The 22842-nt window shown below is 42.0% G+C and overlaps 1 protein-coding gene and 1 non-coding gene across 2 annotated transcripts in view; both read right to left on the reverse strand.

Annotated features, from left to right (window-relative positions):
• Positions 1-2118: 2118 nt before the first annotated feature.
• Positions 2119-22842, reverse strand: part of LOC128071367 (catalase) — a 37530-nt gene continuing 16806 nt past the window's right edge. Inside the window, exons 6-13 of the mRNA XM_052664256.1 lie at positions 22331-22456; positions 17912-18103; positions 17303-17455; positions 13576-13714; positions 10878-11008; positions 5649-5756; positions 3831-3914; positions 2119-2811 (exon numbers count right to left, since the gene is read on the reverse strand). Of these exons, the coding sequence (XP_052520216.1) occupies positions 2746-2811; positions 3831-3914; positions 5649-5756; positions 10878-11008; positions 13576-13714; positions 17303-17455; positions 17912-18103; positions 22331-22456 (999 nt within the window). The 3' untranslated portion in view covers positions 2119-2745. The remainder of the gene's footprint in view (positions 2812-3830; positions 3915-5648; positions 5757-10877; positions 11009-13575; positions 13715-17302; positions 17456-17911; positions 18104-22330; positions 22457-22842) is intronic.
• On the reverse strand, positions 6317-6389 carry TRNAK-CUU (transfer RNA lysine (anticodon CUU)). The gene has a single exon. It is a non-coding gene; the product is annotated as a tRNA-Lys (tRNA).

Below are 22842 nucleotides of genomic sequence, written 5' to 3' on the forward strand. Positions count from 1 at the left end.
TTCAAGGCTCTCATCTCCTTTCCAAAACTTTGCAAAACCACTACTGCACCATACGTTTGTTAGCAGATCCTGGGTCAAGCACATTACTCATCTTACTCACAAGCTGTCTCTGCTGCTTTACAGCCCATTTTGAACTCAAATAAGAATATGGCTCAAATTTGCTTTTTGCCTAACATTATTTTCATAGTCTAATGTAAATATAAAATAAACAGCTTGAGAAATCTGTATGCAGGTCAGGAAGCAACAGTTAGAACTGGACATGGAACAACAGACTGGTTCCAAATAGGAAAAGGAGTACGTCAAGGTTGTATATTGTCACCCTGCTTATTTCACTTATATGCAGAGTACATCATGAGAAACGCTGGACTGGAAGAAACACAAGCTGGAATCAAGATTGCTGGGAGAAATATCAATAACCTCAGATATGCAGATGACACCACCCTGATGGCAGAAAGTGAAGAGGAACTAAAAACCCTCTTGATGCAAGTGAAAGAGGAGAGTGAAAAAGTTGGCTTAAAGCTCAACATTCAGAAAACGAAGATCATGGCATCTGGTCCCATCACTTCATGGGAAATAGACGGGGAAACAGTGGAAACAGTGTCAGACTTTATTTTTGGGGGCTCCAAAATCACTGCAGATGGTGATTGCAGCCATGAAATTAAAAGACACTTACTCCTGGGAAGAAAAGTTATGACCAACCTAGATAGCATATTGAAAAGCAGAGACATTACTTTGCCGACTAAGGTCCGTCTAGTCAAGGCTATGGTTTTTCCTGTGGTCATGTACGGATGTGAGAATTGGACTGTGCAGAAGGCTGAGCACCGAAGAATTGATACTTTTGAACCATGCTGTTGGAGAAGACTCTTGAGAGTCCCTTGGACTGCAAGGAGATCCAACCAGTCCATTCTGAAGGAGATCAGCCCTGGGATTTCTTTGGAAAGAATGATGCTAAAGCTGAAACTCCAGTACTTTGGCCACCTCATGCGAAGGGCTGACTCACTGGAAAAGACTCTGATGCTGGGAGGGACTGGGGGCAGGAGGAGAAGGGGACGACAGAGGATGAGATGGCTGGATGGCATCACTGACTCGATAGACATGAGTCTGAGTGAACTCCGGGAGTTGGTGATAGACAGGGAGGCCTGGCGTGCTGCGATTCATGGGGTCGCAAAGAGTCGGACACGACTGAGCGACTGAACCGAACTGAATAAATCATTACCAAAAAACATAGATGAGAAATGTACATTAAAATGATGTATAACATAATCACATTAAGAATGTATCCCAAAATCAAACGGCAAATTTCAACAATGCAAAAACCACAGTTACGTTTGCACTAATGTAATATTATTATTTTGACCTCACCACACAGTGTATGGAATCTTAGTTTCCCAACCAAGGATCAAACCTGGGCCCATGACTAGAGCACCAAGTCCTAACCACTGGACTGCCCAATTAAACTTACTGTGATAACCACTTGATGATTTATGTGAGTTGAATCATTATACTGTACACGTAAAATTTATACAGTGCTGTATGCCAACTATATATCAATAAAACTGTGAAAAAAAAGGGAAAAATAAAATTCAAAGAAGTTAAAATTCATAATCAGATAAAAAGAAGCAAGCTAATGAACAAGCGATCTAAGTAACTTTCAAAACGGGGAAATTTTCTGTTTTCCCAATAGAATAAAGTTCTGGTCCCCTGTACCTCAGAAGCTATGTATAATGGCTATTGGTTTAAACAAATAATATACTATCCTTGTGAAATCAGTATTTTCAATTTTAAGGGAAAGTATCTGATAACAGGGGGCTTTCCTGGTGGCTCAGCAGTAAAGAATCTGCCTGCCAATGCAGGAGACACAGGTTCAATTCCTGGGTCAGGAAGATCCCCTGGAGAAGGAAATGGCAACCCATTCCAGTATTCTTGCCTGGGAATCCCAAGGACAGAGGAGCCTGACTGGCTACAGTCCATGGGGTAGCAAAAGAGTTGGACATGACTAAGCAACTAAACAACGACAATCTAATAACATGATATTCAGATGAAGAATCATGAGACATTTCAAGTTACATATGGAGACTAAAGAAATCAAACACCAGTCTTCTATTTTTATTTGCAGATTATTTTATTGGAAAAAGGAAAGCAATTACAAATCAGTCTACTGCAAAATCAGTGCTGTATTAGGATAAATGTAATTCCAAGTTTTAAAAAATCTGATTAATTCAAAGCAGGAATAAACATCAAGCCATGATGGTGCTGAAGTTATTTTCAAAAGATAGCAATGTGTTCTTCCTCATGGGAACTTAGAAAAATTTAAATTTCTCAGTAAATTATCTTTATCTTTTCTTCTTATATAATTACAGTGATATTTTTATAAAATAGGCCATGAGATGATATGTAAACATTAATGTCACTAAGATTTTTTCTTGTCAAATAAAATTGTATTTCTGCTAGAAACTTTCATTCTAGTCATTTTAAGTGAATAATCAGCTGTCAAAAGCAAATACATGTTTCTTTTAAATGATTGTTAAGCCCTAACCTTCATTCATCCACAGGAAAGTAGGATTAAAAGCCATTATTACATCATTTGTGATAGAAATCTGGATTATCATTTTGCAGACACAAGCTTGCATTTGCACGTCTAGTGCAGGAGAATCTTCCATCCAGCGATCAGTGGGTACAGGTGTGAACACAGGCTTTGCTTCACAGGCGGACGGCAAGGTGGTGCAGAACCAGGGCCCCCGACCCTCAGAGATTAGCTTTCTCCCTTGCAGACAAGTGAGACCCATGCTGCACGTAGGTGTGAACTGCGTTCTGTTTCAAAAGGGCAAGACCAGCAGGTTAGTTAGCCCACTCAGGCAGAGACTCAGCACTTCTCTGCTTTCATCTGTGCTCAAATGACAGTAACAATGCAGAGTTTGTCCACCTTAGATTGTCTTATAAGCACATGCGCTAAGTTGCTTCAGTTGTGTCCAACTCTTTGAGACCCTATGGACTATAGCCCCTGCGGAGGAGGAGGTGACAACCCACTCCAGTATCCTTGCCTGGAGAATCCCATGGACAGAGAAGCCTGGTGGGGTTGCAAAGAATCGGACATCACACACACACACACACACACACACACACACACAGACGTCACATATACACCCACAACATCACACACACACACTACGACACACACACACGACGTCTCTCACACACAAACGTCACATACACACACACGTCTCACACACACACGACGTCACACACACACACACGACATCACATACACACACACGACGTCTCACACACACGACGTCACACACACACACGACATCACATACACACACGGCATGTCACACACACACAACAGTCTTTTATGGCGCAGGCACACACACACACACACGACGTCACATACACACACACGTCTCACACACACACACGTCACATACACACACACGACATCCCACATACACACACGTCACATACACACACGACGTCTCACACACACACACATGACGTCACACACACATACACACACACGACATCACATACACACACACGGCATGTCACACACACACACCAGTCTTATATGGCGCAGGCACACACACACACACACAAACACACACACCCCCACACCCACACCCACCGACCCACACAGAGTCTTATATGGCCCAGGGCTTAAATGAAGAGGTTGCGCTTTCTAGGTGAGTTCTTTATATCTCAACTGAGATTGTGAACAGCTGCTTAAGAAACTGAATAGTTGTCCCTGAGGAGAATCACTGCAAGAGAAAACCCACTGTGCCTATCCATGACACACATCCTCTGCCACAGCTGGGCTGCTCTGGGCTCACCTTAGGTTTCTCCTCATTGTATTTGTCCAAAAGAGCCTGGATGCGGGAGCCATATTCAGGATGGACATCACTGAAGTTCTTAACCTGAAAGCAAATGAACACCATGTGAGCATCACCCTAGCCCCCTCCCACGCCAGTCCCTTGTGTCTGCTCCACGGGATTTACTCCAGAGGGGAGGAGGGACACGTCCACAGGGGGCAGAGCCACACAGCATTTAACAACAGGGAGCAGGACTCAGGTCCTGATGTATACTGGCTGAGTAACCCCGGATAAGTCATTCGCCTGAGCTTCAATACACACTCCTCATGGAACAGGTGAGACAATCAAATCTCCCTCGTAGAATTCAATATCCACTCCCATAAAAACAAATGAGTCGATTAAATCAACCCTGCAGAGTATTGTGAGAAAAGGCATTAGGAGGTGGGCTCCACTTAGAGCAGGTAAAGAGCTGACCTCAGAGGAATGCAACAAGTTACGGTGATTTGTATTAAGAAACGGGCCCCGACACAGCCTGAATTTACAGTTAGCCGTATAGACCATGGGTAAAATAGATAGCTGGTGGGAAGCTACTGTCCAACACGGGGAGCTCAGCTCAATGGTGACCTAGACGGGTAGGATGGGGCGGGGGTTGGGTTCAGGGGCCCAAGAAGGAGGGGATATATGTATACATATCCTTGACGTGCTTTGCTGTACAGCAGAAAGTAACACAACGTTGTAGAGCAATTATATGCCAATTAAAAAATAAAGTGAGCTGTACAAACACTGGCCTGTGCTGGCCAACTCTGCACACGTTGAGAAGGAATTCCTGACCAGGGGCTGATCCCCAGCAGACAGCAAGAGGTAGGATATCAAGAACCCACAGAGGCCAGGCAGCTTTAGTGTACATAAGAGGAGAAGGCCAAGAGTTTGAGCCCAATTCTCTGCTTACAAACAGTCTTACTCATTCTTCTAAGGAAGATGAGAAAAAAACCGCCCCACCTCTCTCACAGAGCAACAGTCAGGCTCTCTGCCTGAGTGAAACAGCAAGAAGTACTAGCGTCCAGGGAATCAAAGGGTTATCTTTCATATACACACTCATCAAACACGGTTTATACAGCTCGGCCTGCAGAGAAAGCGCCCAGCCTGCAAGGTTCTTATCTCCAGACCTTAGAACATACTCCAGACAGCTGCCCTTATGAACAGAGAGGCAGCAGCCAAGAGATAAGAGAAGGGCAGCGGTTCCTAAATTTATGAGAGGCTGATCCTGGGGCAGCCAGGAAACCAACAGTGAGCAAACAGCACAATGAGCGACCATCAGAAATGCCCTGGGGCACCTTTGCTCAAAAGGTCAGCCTGAGCTTTGGAAGCAGCTCAGTTTTTACCCCAGAAAACAGCATGTTTCTTGTTGCTTCTGAAGGCACGTTGGGTATCATTAACATCGAGCAGTCAGGCAGACTTCACACCACAAAGACGAAATCTATATTTCTTATCATCTAAAGTCTAAGCAAAATTGTGGCAGGACCCACATTTTGATACTGGATATTACTCTCTTAACATGGAACTTGTCTACAGTCAGATTAACAGCATCAGGAGACGATTTGCCCTAAATTATTACACACTGGACAAACAGTAAAGGATTGATGGATACAGTGCATCTGCTGGAGGTAAGCCATAGAAAGAAAGGAATCAGAGGTTGATTGGGGATTCATACTAATTTTTTTTTAAGTTTGCTTAACTCAAGTGAAATAGAAATGACACTTCTGAAGGTTTTTCTCCCACAGCTGCACTCTCCCATCCTGCCAGCAGGTGTCACCGGTCGGCTTACAAAGTATCACTCACCGCTTTCTTCTGGATAAAAAGCTGTGCGTCTTTCAGATGGCCCGCAATGTTCTCACACAGGCGTTTCCTCTGCTCCTCATTCAGTACTTTCAAATAGAAATCCCGCACCTGCTCATTGAAAACAGAGGGTGGGGAATCAGATAACTATTTTATCACGAACGAAACTGATCCAAACCCCACTTTTGAAATGAAGACGCAAGATTTCTCATTGCTGTAAGAATGAAAAAAGGCTTTGCATGTAGGGAACAAGGTATAAAGAAGGTTGAGAAGTGCTTGCAAATGAGACTCTCAACCAGGGCTGAACATTCTTGCAAACGAGATGTTCAGCTAAGAATCCTGTTTGTTCCCGTGGGAAAAGAACATTTCTTGCACACAAGGATGTTTCTCTGATTCCTCAAAAGGAACGGACCCTGGGACAAAACGGATTCTAAGTTGATAAGGAAGTTCCCCAAAACAAAGTCTTAGCTGCAGTAAATAAGTCAAGGTAAAGGTTATCTCGCCCTGCGCCTGCGCACTGTATAGTCTCTGAATCATAGTGCTTGGCGGCTTGCCCTGTAGGTTGTTGTGCAAGGGATATAAAATAAAGTAGCTGTAAGAAGCAAGTGTTAAAATATAAAGGTTTAAACCACTCTGCAGTGTTGGTGTTTCATTCCGTCGCCAGCATCTGGCGCCCAACGTGGGGCCCGAACCCACGACCCTGGGATTAAGAGTCCCATGCTCTACCGACTGAGCTAGCCGGGCTAGGTGGCGCGCGCCTGTAGTCCCAGCTACTCGGGAGGCTGAGGCTGGAGGATCGCTTGAGCTCAGGAGTTCTGGACTGCAGTGCGCTATGCCGATCCGGTGTCCGCACTCAGTTCGGCATCAATATGGTGACCTCCCGGGAGCGGGGGACCACCAGGTTGCCTAAGGAGGGGTGAACCGGCCCAGGTCGGAAACGGAGCAGGTCAAAACCCCCGTGCTGATCAGTAGTGGGATCGCGCCTGTGAATTGCCACTGTACTCCAGCCTGGGCAACATAGCGAGACCCCAAAGAAAAAGATGTAGGGAACAAGGTATAAAGAAGGTTGAGAAGTGCTTGCAAACGAGACTCTCAACCAGGGCTGAACATTCTTGCAAACGAAATGTTCTTTTCCCACGGGAACAAACAGGATTCTTAGCTGTAGGTGAAGGTTAAGTGGAGCTGAGAGGTTGTTGAAATAGGCAGTGGAAACAGCATGCTAGCCAAATGTTTTGCTATGACTAAAAAGTATTTACCAGTTATTCAGTGCAAGCACTTCTCAACCTTCTTTATACCTTGTTCCCTACATTTGCAATTTAAGAATAATTTAAAACTATAGATGAAACTGTCACATGCTGAGTTCCTCACTTTTTGTTTTAAGTCAAACAGGAAGATAACAGGGGACTTCACTGGCCATCCAGTGATTCAGACTCCACGCTTCCAATGTGGGAGGCATGGGTTCAATCCCCGGTCAGGGAACTGAGAGCCCACATACCGCGGGGGCATAGGCAAAAAAAAAAAAGGAAGATAATAGCTCGTGACTTCTTTTTAATAATGTGTTTTGTGGTCACTGCTTATAAATCTCTTGTAAATAAAAGGCAGTGTGGCCTACAATTAAAAATGCCACCACACCTTATTACTGACAAGTGCAGAATGTGCTGTTATCAAATGCAAGCTTAGCACAAGACAACCTTTGTTCAGTTCACCCAGAACCAGAGAGGACACACCCTAGCTCATTAATTAGGTTCTTAGCTACTCGGAAGCCAAAATTTCTTAGAGAAGACAGATGTTAATAGTGGTATTTCGCTTACAGTATACTGAGTTTACTTCTAAAATGAATATCAAAAGGTTAAAATTAAAAGTAAGTACATAGTAAGCAAAGTAATACATATATGAGTTCTAACAGCCTCTGCTTATTTCTGAAATCAGCCATTTCTCAGTTATCGCTCTGACTCTACTCAACATTTCATCCATTCATTGAGCAAATATTTATTACTCACATACCTATAATGCACCCAGACACTACTCTAAGTACTGTTCTGCTGCTGCTGCTAAGTCGCATCGGTCGTGTCTGACTCTGTGCGACTCCGTTGACGGCAGCCCACCAGGCACCCCCGTCCCTGGAATTCTCCAGGCAAGAACACTGGAGTGGGATGCCGTGTCCTTCTCCAATGAGTGAAAGTGAAAAGTGAAAGTGAAGTCGCTTAGTTGTAAAACATCAAATTACCCAAGGTAGCAAATTAATAAAATATCAAAACTTTATAGTTTTTATAAGTTACCAAATATCAGAATATAATACTACTTTTAAAATTTGAGCAAACTTTAAATCTGATGTTAAAGTTCAAAAATCTTTAGACTTTTAGGTGGTAACATAATCCAATCAAAGCACTGCATGCGGGAAGATCTAAATAGTTCTTTAAAGAAGATGTACAGATGGCCAACAAATATGAGAAAAATGCTGAACACTGCTAATTATTAGAGAAATACAAATCAAAACTACAATGAGGTATCACCCCACTCCAGTCTGAATGGTCATATCATAAACTCTAGTGGCTCAGACAGTAAAGAATCTGCCTGCAACATAGGAGACCCGGGTTTGATCCCTGGGCCAAGCAGATCCCCTGGAGTACCAAATGGCAACCCACTCCAGTATTCCTGCCTCGAGAATCCCATGGACAAAGGAGCCTGGCGGGCTGCAGCCCATGGGGTCGCAGAGTCGGAAGCAACTGAGCAACTAAGCACAGCACAGCACATGCCTGGCTAACGACCACCAATCATACACAGCTCGGCTGCTCACTACAGGAGGGCATGGGCTCCACACACGAGACAGCTGTTCCATTTCATAACCAGATAAGGATGCTGAGCTAATCTACCCACTCCAACACGTTAACCACAGACCTTTAAGAGCAGGGCCAAATTCCTGTTAATGAAAAAGTGACATTTTTAATAGCCTGTATACAAAGCGAGAGAATAACTGTTTTTTCTTTTTAAGTGTACTATGTCTGCAGTTAGGGTAGCAAACATCAAGTGTGAAGTTCACTGTGATTCTTCAGGGGACATTGACGTGTCACAACCACCCAGATCGAGAGAGAAACGTCACTCACATCTCAGAAATGCCCCTACGTACCCCTCCTCCCAGTCCCCTTTCTCCAACTGACCCCCCCATTGTTTTTACTTATTATAAATGTCTTTCTTTACTTCTCTTGGAAATGTACACAAATGCAATCATGTGGTCTATATTCCCGTTCTATTGTTCATGTTTGTAAGATTCACCTGTGTGCCTGCTTGTTGGAATACTTCATTAGTTTTCATTGCTGTACACTGTGGGAATATCGGAGAAGGCAATGGCACCCCACTCCAGTACTTTTGCCTGGAAAATCCCATGGACGGAGGAGCCTGGTAGTCTGTAGTCCATGGGGTTGCAAAGAGTTGGACACAACTGAGCGACTTCACTTTCACTTTTCACTTTCATGCATCGGAGAAGGAAATGGCAACCCACTCCAGTGTTCTTGCCTGGAAAATCCCAGGGACGGGGAAGCCTGGTGGGCTTCCGTCTCTGGGGTCGCACAGAGTCGGACACGACTGAAGCAACTTAGCAGCAGCAGCAGCAGCAGCAGTGGGAATACACCAGTTTATTTATCTAAGCTTTCGTTGACGAACACTTGGATGATATGAGGAAACTGTCGTACCTGTCTTCTGTTGCTCATATGTACACATTTCTATTTGAAATCTATGCTTAAGAGTGCACTTACTAGGTCAAAAGGCACGTACATGTTTAGCTTCAGTGGATACTGACAACTAGGTCTCCAGAACACCTGAACCAATTTACACTTACATGAGAGCTGTTTCTCATTTTACAAATACTTGGTACACATTCCTTTTAAGTCGCGTCATTTTTGTGCATTTGCAGTAGTGCCTCTTTTTAGTTTTGTGTCTTCCTGATGACTAGTGAAATAAATGACCTTTCTGTCTGTTTTCCAGTCATTTGGACCCTTCTTTTATGAAGTGCCTCTTCAAGCCTTTTGCCCATTTTTTTCATATTCATTCGTCTTTTTCTTATTGCTGTGTGGGAGTTCTTTATATGCACTGTACGTGTGTTGTTTGTTATTTAGAGGAAAGCAAACCGGCTTGCGTTCTCAGTCTCTAAATGGTTTCTCATAATGAAGGGGAGTTCTTTTTTTCTCTCTTCATGAGTGAGTCTCGATAACATCTACTGCTCTGTCTGCCAGTTCAGTAATCCTCTCTTCAGTTATGTTTAATCACCTTTTTAAACTCATTTACTAAATGCTTGACTTTGGTTGTTCATTTTCCAGCTCAGTATGTCCATTCAATTTTTTAAATTTTATTTTATTTTATTGGCTGCACTGCACAGCTTGAGGGATCTTAGTTCCCCAATCAGGGATCGAACCGACACCCTCTGCAGCAGAAATGCAGTCTTTACTACTAGACTGCTAGGGATGTTCTCTCAATTCTTTTTTTATAGATTAAAGTTCTCAATAATGCTCCATGTTGTCATCTCTTTTCTATTTTCCTAAAAATATCATTTGCAGTCCGCACAGAGTCGGACACGACTGAAGCGACTTAGCAGCAGTAAAACCTGTATCTGACAATTTCACTGTCTGGATCTCCAGCAGGTTTGCTTCTATTGCCAATTTTGTTTTGCTTTTTCCTCCCTCTTGATTTTTCAGATATAAGGTCTTAAGTGCTGGGTATGCCTGATAATTTAGTACTGAATGCTGGATATTTGCATATGAAAAAAAAAGATAATCTGAGACTCTATTTTCAACTCATCTAATATGGGAACTGAGTTATGAATAAAGATGTTGTCCCTGAATTCAATTTGAGACATATTAGACACTTTAAACTTTAAACGGAGAAGGCAATGGCACCCTACTCCAGTACTCTTGCCTGGAGAATCCCATAGACAGAGGAGCCTGGTGGGCTGCAGTCCATGGGGTCGCTAAGAGTCGGATACGACTAAGCGACTTCACTTTCACTTTTCACTTTCATGCACTGGAGAAGGAAATGGCAACCCACTCCAGTGTTCTTGCCTGGAGAATCCCAGGGACGGGGGAGCCTGGTGGGCTGCCGTCTATGGGGTCGCACAGAGTCAGACACGACTGAAGTGACTTAGCAGTAGCAGTAGTAGTAGCAGACACTTAAAAGGGGAATATATGCAGACATTGAGAAGAATGACCAAGCGACTCTCACAGAAGACAAAGGAGCCATTACCTGAGTGACATTGTCATCGTTGGCACTGTTGAAGCGCTGTACATCCCCAGAAAAGTGGGTCCTATGTTCCAGGGCAGAAGGCTGATGCTCGGGAGCACTAAAGCTATTGGGGTAGTAATTTGGAGCCCCACCTTTAAAGGAAAACCACATACATTCAGTTGGGGAGATGAAAAATGAAGTAAGTCTACAAAATAAAAAATAAATTCAAGTGACAATTATATATGTGTGTGTGTGTGTGCGCACACGCATGTGTGCACATGCCATGCACATATTATTTTGAACTCCCCACATTTAGCTATAAACACACCCAGATTCTTAGAGAATACTGTCATGTGCTCACATGTCCGTCTCCCTCTACATCTTACAGAAGAGATCTCAAGTTCCCTTTGAACACTCAGATGGTCCCATCTCTACAGTCTTCTGATGCTTACCAGGACAAATATATTTATATAAGTTTGGTTTGGCCCCCGTAGAAGATGACACCCAAAGACATTTCAAATTGGAGGGTTTCAAGTGGGCCTGGGTACAGTTCAGACATGCAATCATGGGATTCCTGGGAGCTCAGAGTTCCAGCTCTGCTCTTTCAGTCACCAGGCAGGCGGACTGAGCCCCGAGACACTCGCTGACTGCTGCAGGGTGATGCAGTGGTCAGTGCTGGATCCGGAATCTGGAAGTTCTGACTTTTCCATTCCAGCACATACAAGATTCCCATCACGGGACTCTACTTCACTACCTCTTAAAGGTGTTTAAGATGCTTGGGGTTTCTTTCCTTTATTGACTACGACTTTATTTAATTCTATTGGGCTGGCCAAAAAAGTTCGTTTGGGTTCTCCATAACATCTTATGAACTTTTTGGCCAACCAACCCAACAGATGCACTTTTGCTTCTTTCTACAGATGCATTTTTAAAGTATTTTTTTAACTTTGATATTTCTAATATGTCACCACTGATTTCTCTGGACTTAGGAAAAATAATGACAAATGCAATCAAAACATGTATTAAGACTTCCGGAATAAATTTTGAGGCTTTTTTTTTTCCCTTTTGGCATGTTTATTTTCCCAACCATACTCTGCTTCAGCTGATGTAAACAGAAGCTTGTGTTACCTGAGTACACACTGCCTAAACAGAAAGGATGGCTTGAAAAAACACAGCAAGTGGTTTGAACGAAGCAGTCTGGGTTTAGAATTTTACCCAGGTCCCTGCTGGAATAGACAATCCTGGGTGGCTACATCACACTGACAAAGGAATCAAAAGCTCTAGGAAGACAGGGGCACCATGCTCCCATGGAGTCCAGTTACCAGCCCAAGAAATTCATTCCAGGTCAGCCACGTCCATGTGGAAAGCAAAGTTCTCCAATAACAAGCCATCACAGTGATTTTCTGTACTAAGAATTAGCTCTTTGAAATGTGCCAGTTTGAGTAACTTTAAAATTTTATTTCCAAATAAGCTCTGACCTTTACTCAAAGTCGGAGTTGTCCTCAAGTCACTGACTACTGGGAAAGATTAAGCTTTTTCATCGAACTGCAAGGGAACAGGTCAAACTTTCTACTTTTAAAATTAGGCAAAAGGGGGTGTCAAAGTAGTTTTTTCACACGTATGCCACTATAATAGTAAACAAGAATGGTAAACACAAAGCAATTACTTATTAATGACATCCCAAAATATATATGAATCACTTTAATACAGCCGGGCTTCCCTGACAGCTCAGTCGGTAAAGAATCTGCCTGCAATGCAGGAGACTCCAGTTCAACTCCTGGGTCGGGAAGATCCACTGGAAAAGGGATAGGCAACCCATTCCAGTATTCATAGGGCTTCCCTTGTGATTCAGCTAGTAAAGAATCCACCTGCAATACGGGAGACCTGGGTTTGATCCCTGGGTTGGGAAGATTCCCCTGGAGAAGGGAAAAGCTACCCACTCCAGTATTCTGGCCTGGAAAATTCCACGGACTGCATAGTCCATGGGGATGCAAAGAATCGGACACGACTGTGCAACTTTCACTTAATACAGCCAGTCTCAACAACAAAAGAATCAAGGAATATTAATGAAAAACAATAACTTTAGGATAAAAACACAGAAGACAGATAGAGGAGTACCGATTACTTTGGGCAATTCTACACCAACACGTCAAGCCTCAGAGAGCAGAAACACTGCAACCACCCAACACACTCAGTTAGTGAGCATATTAACTTGTTCAATACTTGGAAGAGGCTTAATGATAATAATCATAACAAGATGCAAGGCACAAAATTATATATGTATAAGCTAATCTTAAATGTGTAACAAATATTCACAGAAGAGACTGGCAAGAAATACAGCAAAATCAATGTCAGTAATAAAATTGATTAATTAAAAAAAAAAAACAAAAACCTGCTCCCTAAGTTGGATGATATTCTGCAGCAGCCAGGGTGAAAGATCTTTCTCCCTGCCTTTCACTGTGAGATGGACAGAAAGTAAAATCTGAGGTGGGAACTCTCAATAAAACATATAAAATAAATAAAAGTAAGAAGCGTCTTCAGGCAGCTGAGACCTTCATTGCTGGGCAAGAAATACATGGTGGGCACAAGCAGCCATATGGGGCTTCTACAGAGTTGGAGGTCGCTAGGGCAGCCTGAAAACCCCTGGGCTGATGGGGCACCCCAACCCCTGCCCAGCAGTGCCCCCCAGCACCCTCAGAGCGAGCCACCTTCTGAGGCTCACCCTGATTGTCCATCATGCACATGGGGCCGTCGCGCTGGTAGTTGGCCACTCGCGCACGGTAGGGGCAGTTCACAGGTATCTGGAGATAGTTGGGTCCCAGGCGGTGGCGGTGAGTGTCAGGATAGGCGAAAAGGCGGCCCTGCAGTCATAAAGGAAACAGACGTTGACAACGTGCAATAAGAGACAGAAGAGAAACAGCCCGTGAACTTCACTGGCGAGCCTCGAACACGGAGCACCACAGAGCCCTGACTGCCCAGTAAAGACCACTTTCTTCTCTCTCACCAAATGAGTGCTCCCTAGCTGAACGGTCCTTAATCCTCCACATCGTGCAGCCAAAGAGCCAAAAAACTTCACTTCTCTTCTAGATCGTAACTCCTTTTTCCCTCAAATAACAAGTTAGTGCCCAGGCTTGAATTATTTCTTATTCCTGGGACTTCCCTGGCAACCCAGGGGTTAAGACTCCAATGCAAGGGAGACAGGTGTGACCCCTGGTTGGGGAACTAGGATCCCACATGGTAAGTGGTGCAGCCAAAATATAAAAAAATAAATAAGAAATAAAAATGATTTCTTGTTCCCAAGGACACATTACATTGCAAAACAAACTTGCTAGAACCCAACTAACTGGAGTCATGAACTAATTCCATTCCTCCCCACTCTCTCACTCCAGGGGAGGAGTTGACCATTTGCTCTTAACAAAAAGACGCAGATTTCTACAAAACCAACTGTACAGGAAATTATTTTAAAAAAAACAACAACTTGTGTCGCAGCCTGGTTTATGTCAGATACACTTTGAACTCTGAGACTTTCTAGATATTAACAAAGTACTACACAAAGAAAGCCATGGTATTGGACGATGGCCCTACGATGACACAAGGCCCTGAATCAAGATTAAACTAAATCACATATTTACCAAGGCAGGAGATTGTGCAATTTCTTTCAATTAGTGTTGAAACAAAAACCTTGATGATTAACTCCATATAAATCTTAGTATCCAATTATTTAAATATTCTCATTATTCAAAGCTCTACTCACAAGCAGTTTTCTTTAATTGACTTTATTATTGGCCTTGAATCTGAAAGAATATTCATGCGTGCGTGCGTGCTAAGTCACTTCAGTCATGTCTGACTCTTTGCGACCCCATGGACTGTAGCCTGCCAGGCTCCTCTGTCCATGGAATTCTCCAGGCAAGAAAACTGGAGTGGGTACCCATTCCTTTCTCCAGGGGATCTTCCTAACCCAGGCCTCGAACCTAGGTCCTCCCACATTACAAGCAGATTCTTTACCATCTGAGCCACCAGGGAAGCCTGAAAGAATATTCTTATATCACTAACTCTATGGGCCACCCAAAACACAAACCAAGTTGAACAGGGAAACTGATGTGATTATTTTGTACCAAATCACTCAGGCCAAATGCTTAGTCCAGTCTTGCTGTTCTGTCCATAATCTGCTCTTGGCTGAGTGACTCTACCTCCCATAATCATGAGTCTAAAGTAATATTCAGGGACTTCCCCAGCCATCTAGTGGTTAAGACTTCACCTTCCAATGCAGAGGATGCAGGTTTGAACCCTGGTCAGGGAGCTAGTAAGATCTGATCTGCCTCTCGACCAAAAAAACCAAAACATAACGCAGAAGCAACACTGTAACAAATTCAATAAAGACTTTAAAAATGGTCCACATCAAAAAAGAAATCTTCAAAAATATTAAAAATAAAGTAATATTCAGATGACCAGCCATGCAACCATGAACAAAAGCACCTAGGGTTTGGATGCTGGTTGCCTCCTTCTGCCCAAAATGGACTAAGCTGTGCTCTAACTATACCAACAGGACAGAAGCTAGAGCTGAGCCATCAGCAGCTCCTGGATGTGGCCTCATCATATTGTTCTGGTTTGGGGTCACCTTGTGTTTATAAGGCATCCCCAACTGCAGGTAGACCTTCCAAGTTAAGCCGAGAAATGCATACAGCAAGGCCACACCCTGACCCCAACTTGAATGAAGGCCTTACCCAGGGCCCTGTGCCCAAGCTCCTTGCTGGGCTGGGGTGAAAAAACAGAGCAAAGCTCTCCCACTCCAGGAGTCGACTTCTCCACTCCTGATAAACTGTGATGCGTGGGAGGGGAAAAGGGCTGCCCCTGCATCACCGGGCACCCAGGGAACAGTCTCTGGGACTCACATTACACTACTGAGGGCTTTTCACCATGGTCCGGTTTACACTTGGTATCCCAAGGTTTTAAAATTTAAGAATGCGTTGCCTTTCAACATTATTGTTGAAAACACTGTCCATTACTGTACAACTACTACCACCTGGTCACGCGTTAGTTCCTATCAGAGTAATTTTCAAGCCCTCCTCACTGGCTCTCCTTTTCCAAGCCATCCTTCCAACAATGTCACCCTAAATATTCCTGCCAAAAGACTCTTCCTGAGGCCCCATGCATATTCTATTACTTACCTACTCAAAAAGCCTTGGACAATTCCTCAATGCTCATCAAAAGGCTAACCAAGTACAATGGTTCGTCCCTGCTGTATGGCCTCCTGTCATAGCAGCCATGGCAGTCTATGAGTAGACAGGTATTCAACCCACAGCAGTCAAATTAAATTAAAAATGAATATAAACTTATTTTCTATAAAAGGTTCAAATGTCCCCAATGTCAAAGCAAAAAAAAAAATTATTATTTTAAAAAAACAAAGGATACTTAGTTCACCTCCGTGGACAGTGACACCTGAACTGGAATTGGACGCTTACATAAGAAATAGCCGTCAGTCACTGTGATCTGATCTAGGGTGAAAACTTTACCCTTTGTAGCATGATCATAGTCTAAGAACACAAAACATTGATTTACTCTATAATTATTAAGCCAGTTATTTCCCCATTAATTTCTGATCCAGATAAGAATTTTTCACTCTTTGTACTCTTGAAAAAACATACTGGAGAGAGGTGAAAAAATACTGAATGCCTAGGAACATTACCGGGGAAGGCAAGAACAACCCACTCGAGTACTCTCTCCTGGAAAATCCCATGGACGGAGGAGCCTGGTAGGCTGTAGTCCATGGGGTCGCGAAGAGTCGGACATGACAGAGCAACTTCACTTTCACTTTTCTTTTCATGCATTGGAGAAGGAAATGGCAACCCACTCCAGTGTTCTTGCCTAGAGAATCCCAGGGACTGGGGAGCCTGGTGGGCTGCCGTCTATGGGGTCACATAGAGTAGGACACGAATGAAGCGACTTAGCACCAGCAGCAGCAGGAACATTACCAAAACAAACAGTAAAACCCACTGCCTTTAATCAATGGAAACATAAACTGAGGTTGTAAAAATCATCTCTGGGTCTCTTTTTACATGTGCTGAATACAGTTATGCTGATCAAATGTTATAATCAATTAATGGTATTCCCCATCCTTGATTAGAGACTGAAAAAGAATATTCCACAAATACCTAAAGTATTTCTACTATAACTTCTTTTAACTTAAGAGCCTAAATATCCAAGTTACCATATTGAGGGACTCACTATGAAATTTGTTTTATCCTGTAACGCTCATTAAAGGATGTTTCATTCAGTCCCACAGGAACTAAAGACCCAGACCAAGGTTTAAGTGGTGTCCTAGTTAATTCTTCATATAAAGATCAAGCCAAATTACACTCTGTGTGTGTGTGTACACACGTACACGTGCAAGGGCACATAGGCTTATTCACATACTCCTGCCTCACAACCTCTCGATCAACTAGGTTTACCTGAAGCATTTTGTCAGGGCTGGGCTCGATGCCGGGTGGCATGTTGCTTGGGTCAAAAGCCAACTGTTCAACTTCAGCAAAGTAATTAACTGGGTTCCGGTTTAAGACCAGTTTACCAACTGGGATAAGAGGGTAGTCATTGTGAGGCCAAACCTAAAAATAATGGCATATTCACAATTATCAGAGAACCAACAGAAGGAAATTACGCATACAAATATCAGCTTTCAAATACAATGAAGCCAATGATAGTAAGTGAAAATAACATTTTTGAATCTAATAAATGGTAAGAATTAAGGTGAGTGCATTGGTTTAATCTTTTGCAACAGTAAACAGGAGTAAATACTGACATTTTCCCTGGGAAAAAATACATCATCTCATCAAAATTTGTTCCCTGCTAATAACAATATATCAGGCCACCCAGATGAACTCAGTAAAGTTATCAAATAGGAACTGGAAGGGAGGCTGGTGAGCCCTCATTCACAGGCTAGGAAACTCTTAGGTGGCTCCAACTGTTTCGTATACAACTTATAAATGCTTGACTACAATTTTTTTTAAATTAGGGGTGAAGACACTTTAAAAAGACAACAATTTAGTTGTTAACTGACTCACCTTAGTAAGATCAAATGGATTAAATGGAAAAGTTTCTGCCTCACTAAATGTCATGACCTGGATGTATAAAGTCCAGGAGGGGTAGTTGCCTGTGGCGATGGCATTGAAAAGATCGCGGAGGCCGTAGTCAGGATCTTCGTGGGCAAGTCTTGCTGCATCTTCAACAGAAAGGTTTTTGATGCCCTGATCAGTCTACAGGAAAAAACAAAGAAGCTCAAACTGAAACTTATTGGCAAAGTTATCAAACTTCAATCAGTAATTCATTGAGGGATTACGAGTGACACTATCCAAAGACGGGATTTTCCTTGTAACAGTAACTCCCCTCTTCAAATCTGACACAAGTATGAATTTATCAGTAAGAAATTCTATTTGCTTATCCTGATTCTTTTCAATGTCCAGGGAATCTGTCTATACATTTTATATTTAAAATTAGTCTTTCTTTCCCTTTATGGATTCTACATTATTTGAATTTTTTAAATTGTTGACATATAGTTCACTTTCAATTTTTCACTCATCTAGAAAATGCTACATTACTGTCTTCAGAAAAGCCAAAACAATTTTTGCTATAAAGTATATATAACATATAATTTATCATTTTAACCATTTTCAAGTGTTCAAGTCAGTGGATTTCTCTGAGTACATATTGTAAAATGGAGTTGTTGGGTCATATAGTAATTCTATGTTTAATTTCTTGAGGAATTTCAAAACTGTTTTCCAGAGTGGCTACTATTTGAATGTTTATACCCATGCTATTTCCAATCAGAAAAGAAAAATCAAAATATATTTTAAAAGTAAGCAAGTGGTTAATAAAATTAAAGGACTTTCCTCCTTTTTTAGCATGAAGTAATTTTTTAAATTCCCTGTCTTACAATATCTCAAATCAACTACTGAGATTGTGCTTAGCTAGTATCCCTCCACCCCAACTCTCTTCCTTTTTTAACTTTTTTTTTTTTAAATCATAGGATCAGTTTATAGAGCTGAAAAGAAATTCAGTACAGCCACTCAAGCAGTTCGCCAACTATGAGCAACCAAAAGTCCTGGGTTGGCCATAAAGTTCATTCAAGTTTTCCATAAGATGAACCCAACTGAACTTTTTGGTCAACCCAATAGTATTAATATTCTGACTTTCAAACAAGCCATTAAAACCCAAAGACATTAAGTCACTTTCACCTGAGCTCTTATTATCATCCCATCCTGCTCTTCAATAAAGTTCCCACCGCTATCTTATTTTGAAAGAGCCCCAAGAAGTCAGACACCACATAAATATTTCCTTCGCAAGCCACCTCTAGAAGGCTGGCCGATGTCTAGCACAGAAATCCCAGCTCTCTCTAGCCAGTGGCAAGATTTTTCTCACCCTGTTAGATCTTCAGAATTAGAATATGGACGTCACCATCTGCAGATCACCCAGTGAATACACTAAATTGTACAATATTATTGCAATACCTTTCTGATTTTAACTGAAGCCCCTGGGTTTAGAAAGGCATGACCGTAGGTCAGAATAATCCAGACTGATGACTCTATTAGATCCCATGCTACCTCAGAGCCCTTGGCTGAACAGACCCGTAAGCATCCCAATCTTTCCAGGGCCACTGGCAGCTGCCACTATTACCCAACTTCACCATGACTAAACTGGAGTTCAGAGAACCTTTAATAACGTGCCAAGAGATAATTATCTAGAAGAGGGAAGATGGGAGTTCAGATCGTTCTAACTGCAAAGCCACGACCACACTAGTTGTCCCAGATACAATCACTTAGTCTTGCTCTAAGTGGCACTACACTTCTTCTTTTGGCAATTACAAGCCAGTGGGTCAACTGTTTCCTGTAACTGTTCCTTGCCAACGATCATAGATCCAAGTCATAAATATATACAGGGGTAACAGTTTTCCTGTTTGATATACCCACCTAAGTTGTTCAGATAATGATTAAAATAGGACAGAAGAAAATAGGTCCCTGGGATATCATTAAGTGGGAGCCTGTATATGTCATGAGCCCACTTCTGTCTCTGCTTATTTTAGCAGATGTATTTGGAAACAAGTTCTTAAGCGACCAGAGGTTTTTTAAATAACCTTCTAGAGTTCCCTGGCAATATTACTTATTCTAACCAATGCCAAAGTCATACTAAAAGAACCCATGAAAACATCTCAATTAAAAGATTCTCAAAATATTCCCCAAAAGTAACTGATCTGATCTGATTGTATGAAAGGAAATGAAAAACAAAACAAAACAAATTTTGGGCTGGAGAAGCGGCAGTGGCCAGGCGGCCCAGCATACCTCCCCCAGCTCCCACTGCTGCCATGAGGAAGGTCAGCTCAGAAGTTGGGGAAGGGTAGGAAGAATGAGGAGCCCAAGAAGAGATCTGCAAGGCTGTCAGCTAAACCTGCTCCTGCAAAAGTGGAAATAAAGCCCCAAAAGGCAGCAGAAAAGGATAAATCTTCAGGAAAAAATGTGCCAACAAAAGGCTAAGGGGGAAGAGCAAAAGGAAAACAGGACAAGGTGGCTAACCAAGGGACTAAAGATGATTTACCTGCAGAAAACAGAGATACTAAAACATGAGAGCCCAGCCTCTGATGAAGCAGGAGAGAGAGAAGCCAAGTCTGATTAACATCACACACCCGGTACTTTCAGTGGTCCCTGTCTCCCTGCTTGTACAACCCAGAGGGATGTTTTTTAATCAACTATTTGGTAAATCCAAGTTTCTTAGTAGCTTTAGAAACACTTTAAAGAAGGAGGGAATCTTGGGACTTCCCTGGTTGGTAGTCCAGTAATTAAAAATTCACCTTGCAATGCAGGGGACATGGGTTCAACCCTTGCAGGAAACTAAGATCCCACATGCCGTGGGGCAACTAAGTCCATCTGCCACAACTCATGGGCCCATGCGCCACAAAAAAGACCCAGCATGGCCAAAGAAGTAAATAAATATTTTTTTAAAAAAAAGAAGGAAAGTATCCCACCTCATCCAATTTTTAAAGTCTAAATGCTTTTTTTTAAAAAAAAAAGAAAAGATCATTTGCTGGTTGGTTATTTTTCGGTACGACCAGAAAATAGTGGGGTACTGAATATGGGAGGCTTTGATTGTCTTAGGTGTCAGCTTAACAACTCCATAAATGGGGACAGCTTTTCTATCCTATAATACCAAGCATGTTACATAGCACTTTGGAGTTAGTTGCACACTTAATGTCTTGAACACTTTAAATCACTTCTCCTATGTTGTTTTTGGTAGAACTGTTCCCTAAATAAATTCCCTGATGTTGGTTCTCCTTATGAGAATCTTATGCACCCTGTAACATCTCTGGTTGCGGAAGTCCAGTTTTCCTAGTAACTTTGTTAACATGCTATGAATGACTGAAAATTCAAGTATGTAGTATATATGATATTAAATTGTGAATTAGTGGGACTTATGATATAACAGCATATTAACATTTGAAAATATTGGTGCTTGTATCCCGTCAAGGAAAATTTGCCTCCAAATTTTAAGCTAGAAAATCACTAAAATGTTTAGAAAAGAATCACAACTACATGACTTCTTTAGATTTTTGGTACATATGTTACAATTGTGTACAAATTAAAATGTCTGTATACTGATCCTCAAAACAACCAATAAAAATCTCAATTATGAAAGAAAGAAATAATTTTTGTTTCCGGAAATTTATAACTGATTTTTTAATGTGTGGTGTTCATAATAAATCCTTTAAAAAATAGATGGATGAATTTAAAAGTGAGGAGAAATATTTTTGGAAAGATAGCATCAGATGTTGAAAATGAGAATGAGACTGCTATTACAAACAAGAATGTCCCAATTCTGTCTTAAAGCCCTCCTGGACCCCAAAAGTATCTGTACTCAGAACAGTGTACTCAGGGCTATGAAAGGCAAAGCAAAAACGTAACACGTGACTGTTTGCTAACACCTAACTCTAAACTCCAACAAAGAACTCTAGGCTAAAGCAGGTAGGAATTTCCTTTTACCTAGCTGGGAGGCTTCTATTATCTCTTTATCTTTGATCTAAAACCTTAGATCTTCCTTCTCCAGGGGAAAAGATATATATCAATATGCACCTGCCAGCACCAGAAATATTGAGAGCCAGCACAAAATGAGCACTTGCCCAAATATTTATGGCAGAGCTCCCAGGGTCCAGGAAGAAAAAGCTAGACTATTGATAGCAGCTATGTGCTATTAGCCACATGAAGAGACCAAAGAGAGACTACTTTGTTCTAATTGGGCAGCCTGAGTATTTACTCAGGCAGTGGCCAGTAAGATAATCACGGTCCTAATCAACCAGATAGATACTTGTCATTCTTGGGGGTGGAGGTACGGGAAAGGTGGAGAAGGCCAGGCCTTGATCCTTGCCCAATCCTCAGGAGAAGCCAAGGAGACGTGGGTGGTAGGAGCCTTCCACCACCTTTGCCAAAGGTGGCCTGTACCTTATAATGGAATTTGCAATAAACTGCCTCTCCATTAGCATTAACCAGCTTGAAAGTATGTGATCCATATCCGTTCATGTGCCTGTGTCCATCTGGAATCCCTCGATCACTGAACAGGAAGGAAACCTAAGGAACAGGAAAATCAAGGGTCAATTTGTTCGGTTTAAATCAAAACATATTTTTAAGACAGTCGTAAGTTTCCAGAAAAATCTCTCAATGACATGGAACATACTAGCCAAGTGCTCACAGGAAGGGTTGCCATTTGAAAAAAATATCAAACAGAAGAATTTTAAAGCAGAAATGTTAAACATAAATCACTAATGTCCTGACTCAAAATTCTATACAGAAAAGCTAAAACAAATCTGAAAACTAGCCTAATTTGCTCACATTCTAATTTAACAGAAAATTTGTTTGGTACTACTTTCCCTTCATTTCCCTAATACAAAGAGCTTGACTTCCTACAAGAAACTTTAATCCTTAATACTGTTAAATATCAATTGATAATGGTTCTA

Source organism: Budorcas taxicolor, unplaced genomic scaffold (genome assembly GCF_023091745.1).
Source record: "Budorcas taxicolor isolate Tak-1 unplaced genomic scaffold, Takin1.1 scaffold398, whole genome shotgun sequence".
NCBI classification, from domain to species: domain Eukaryota; kingdom Metazoa; phylum Chordata; class Mammalia; order Artiodactyla; family Bovidae; genus Budorcas; species Budorcas taxicolor.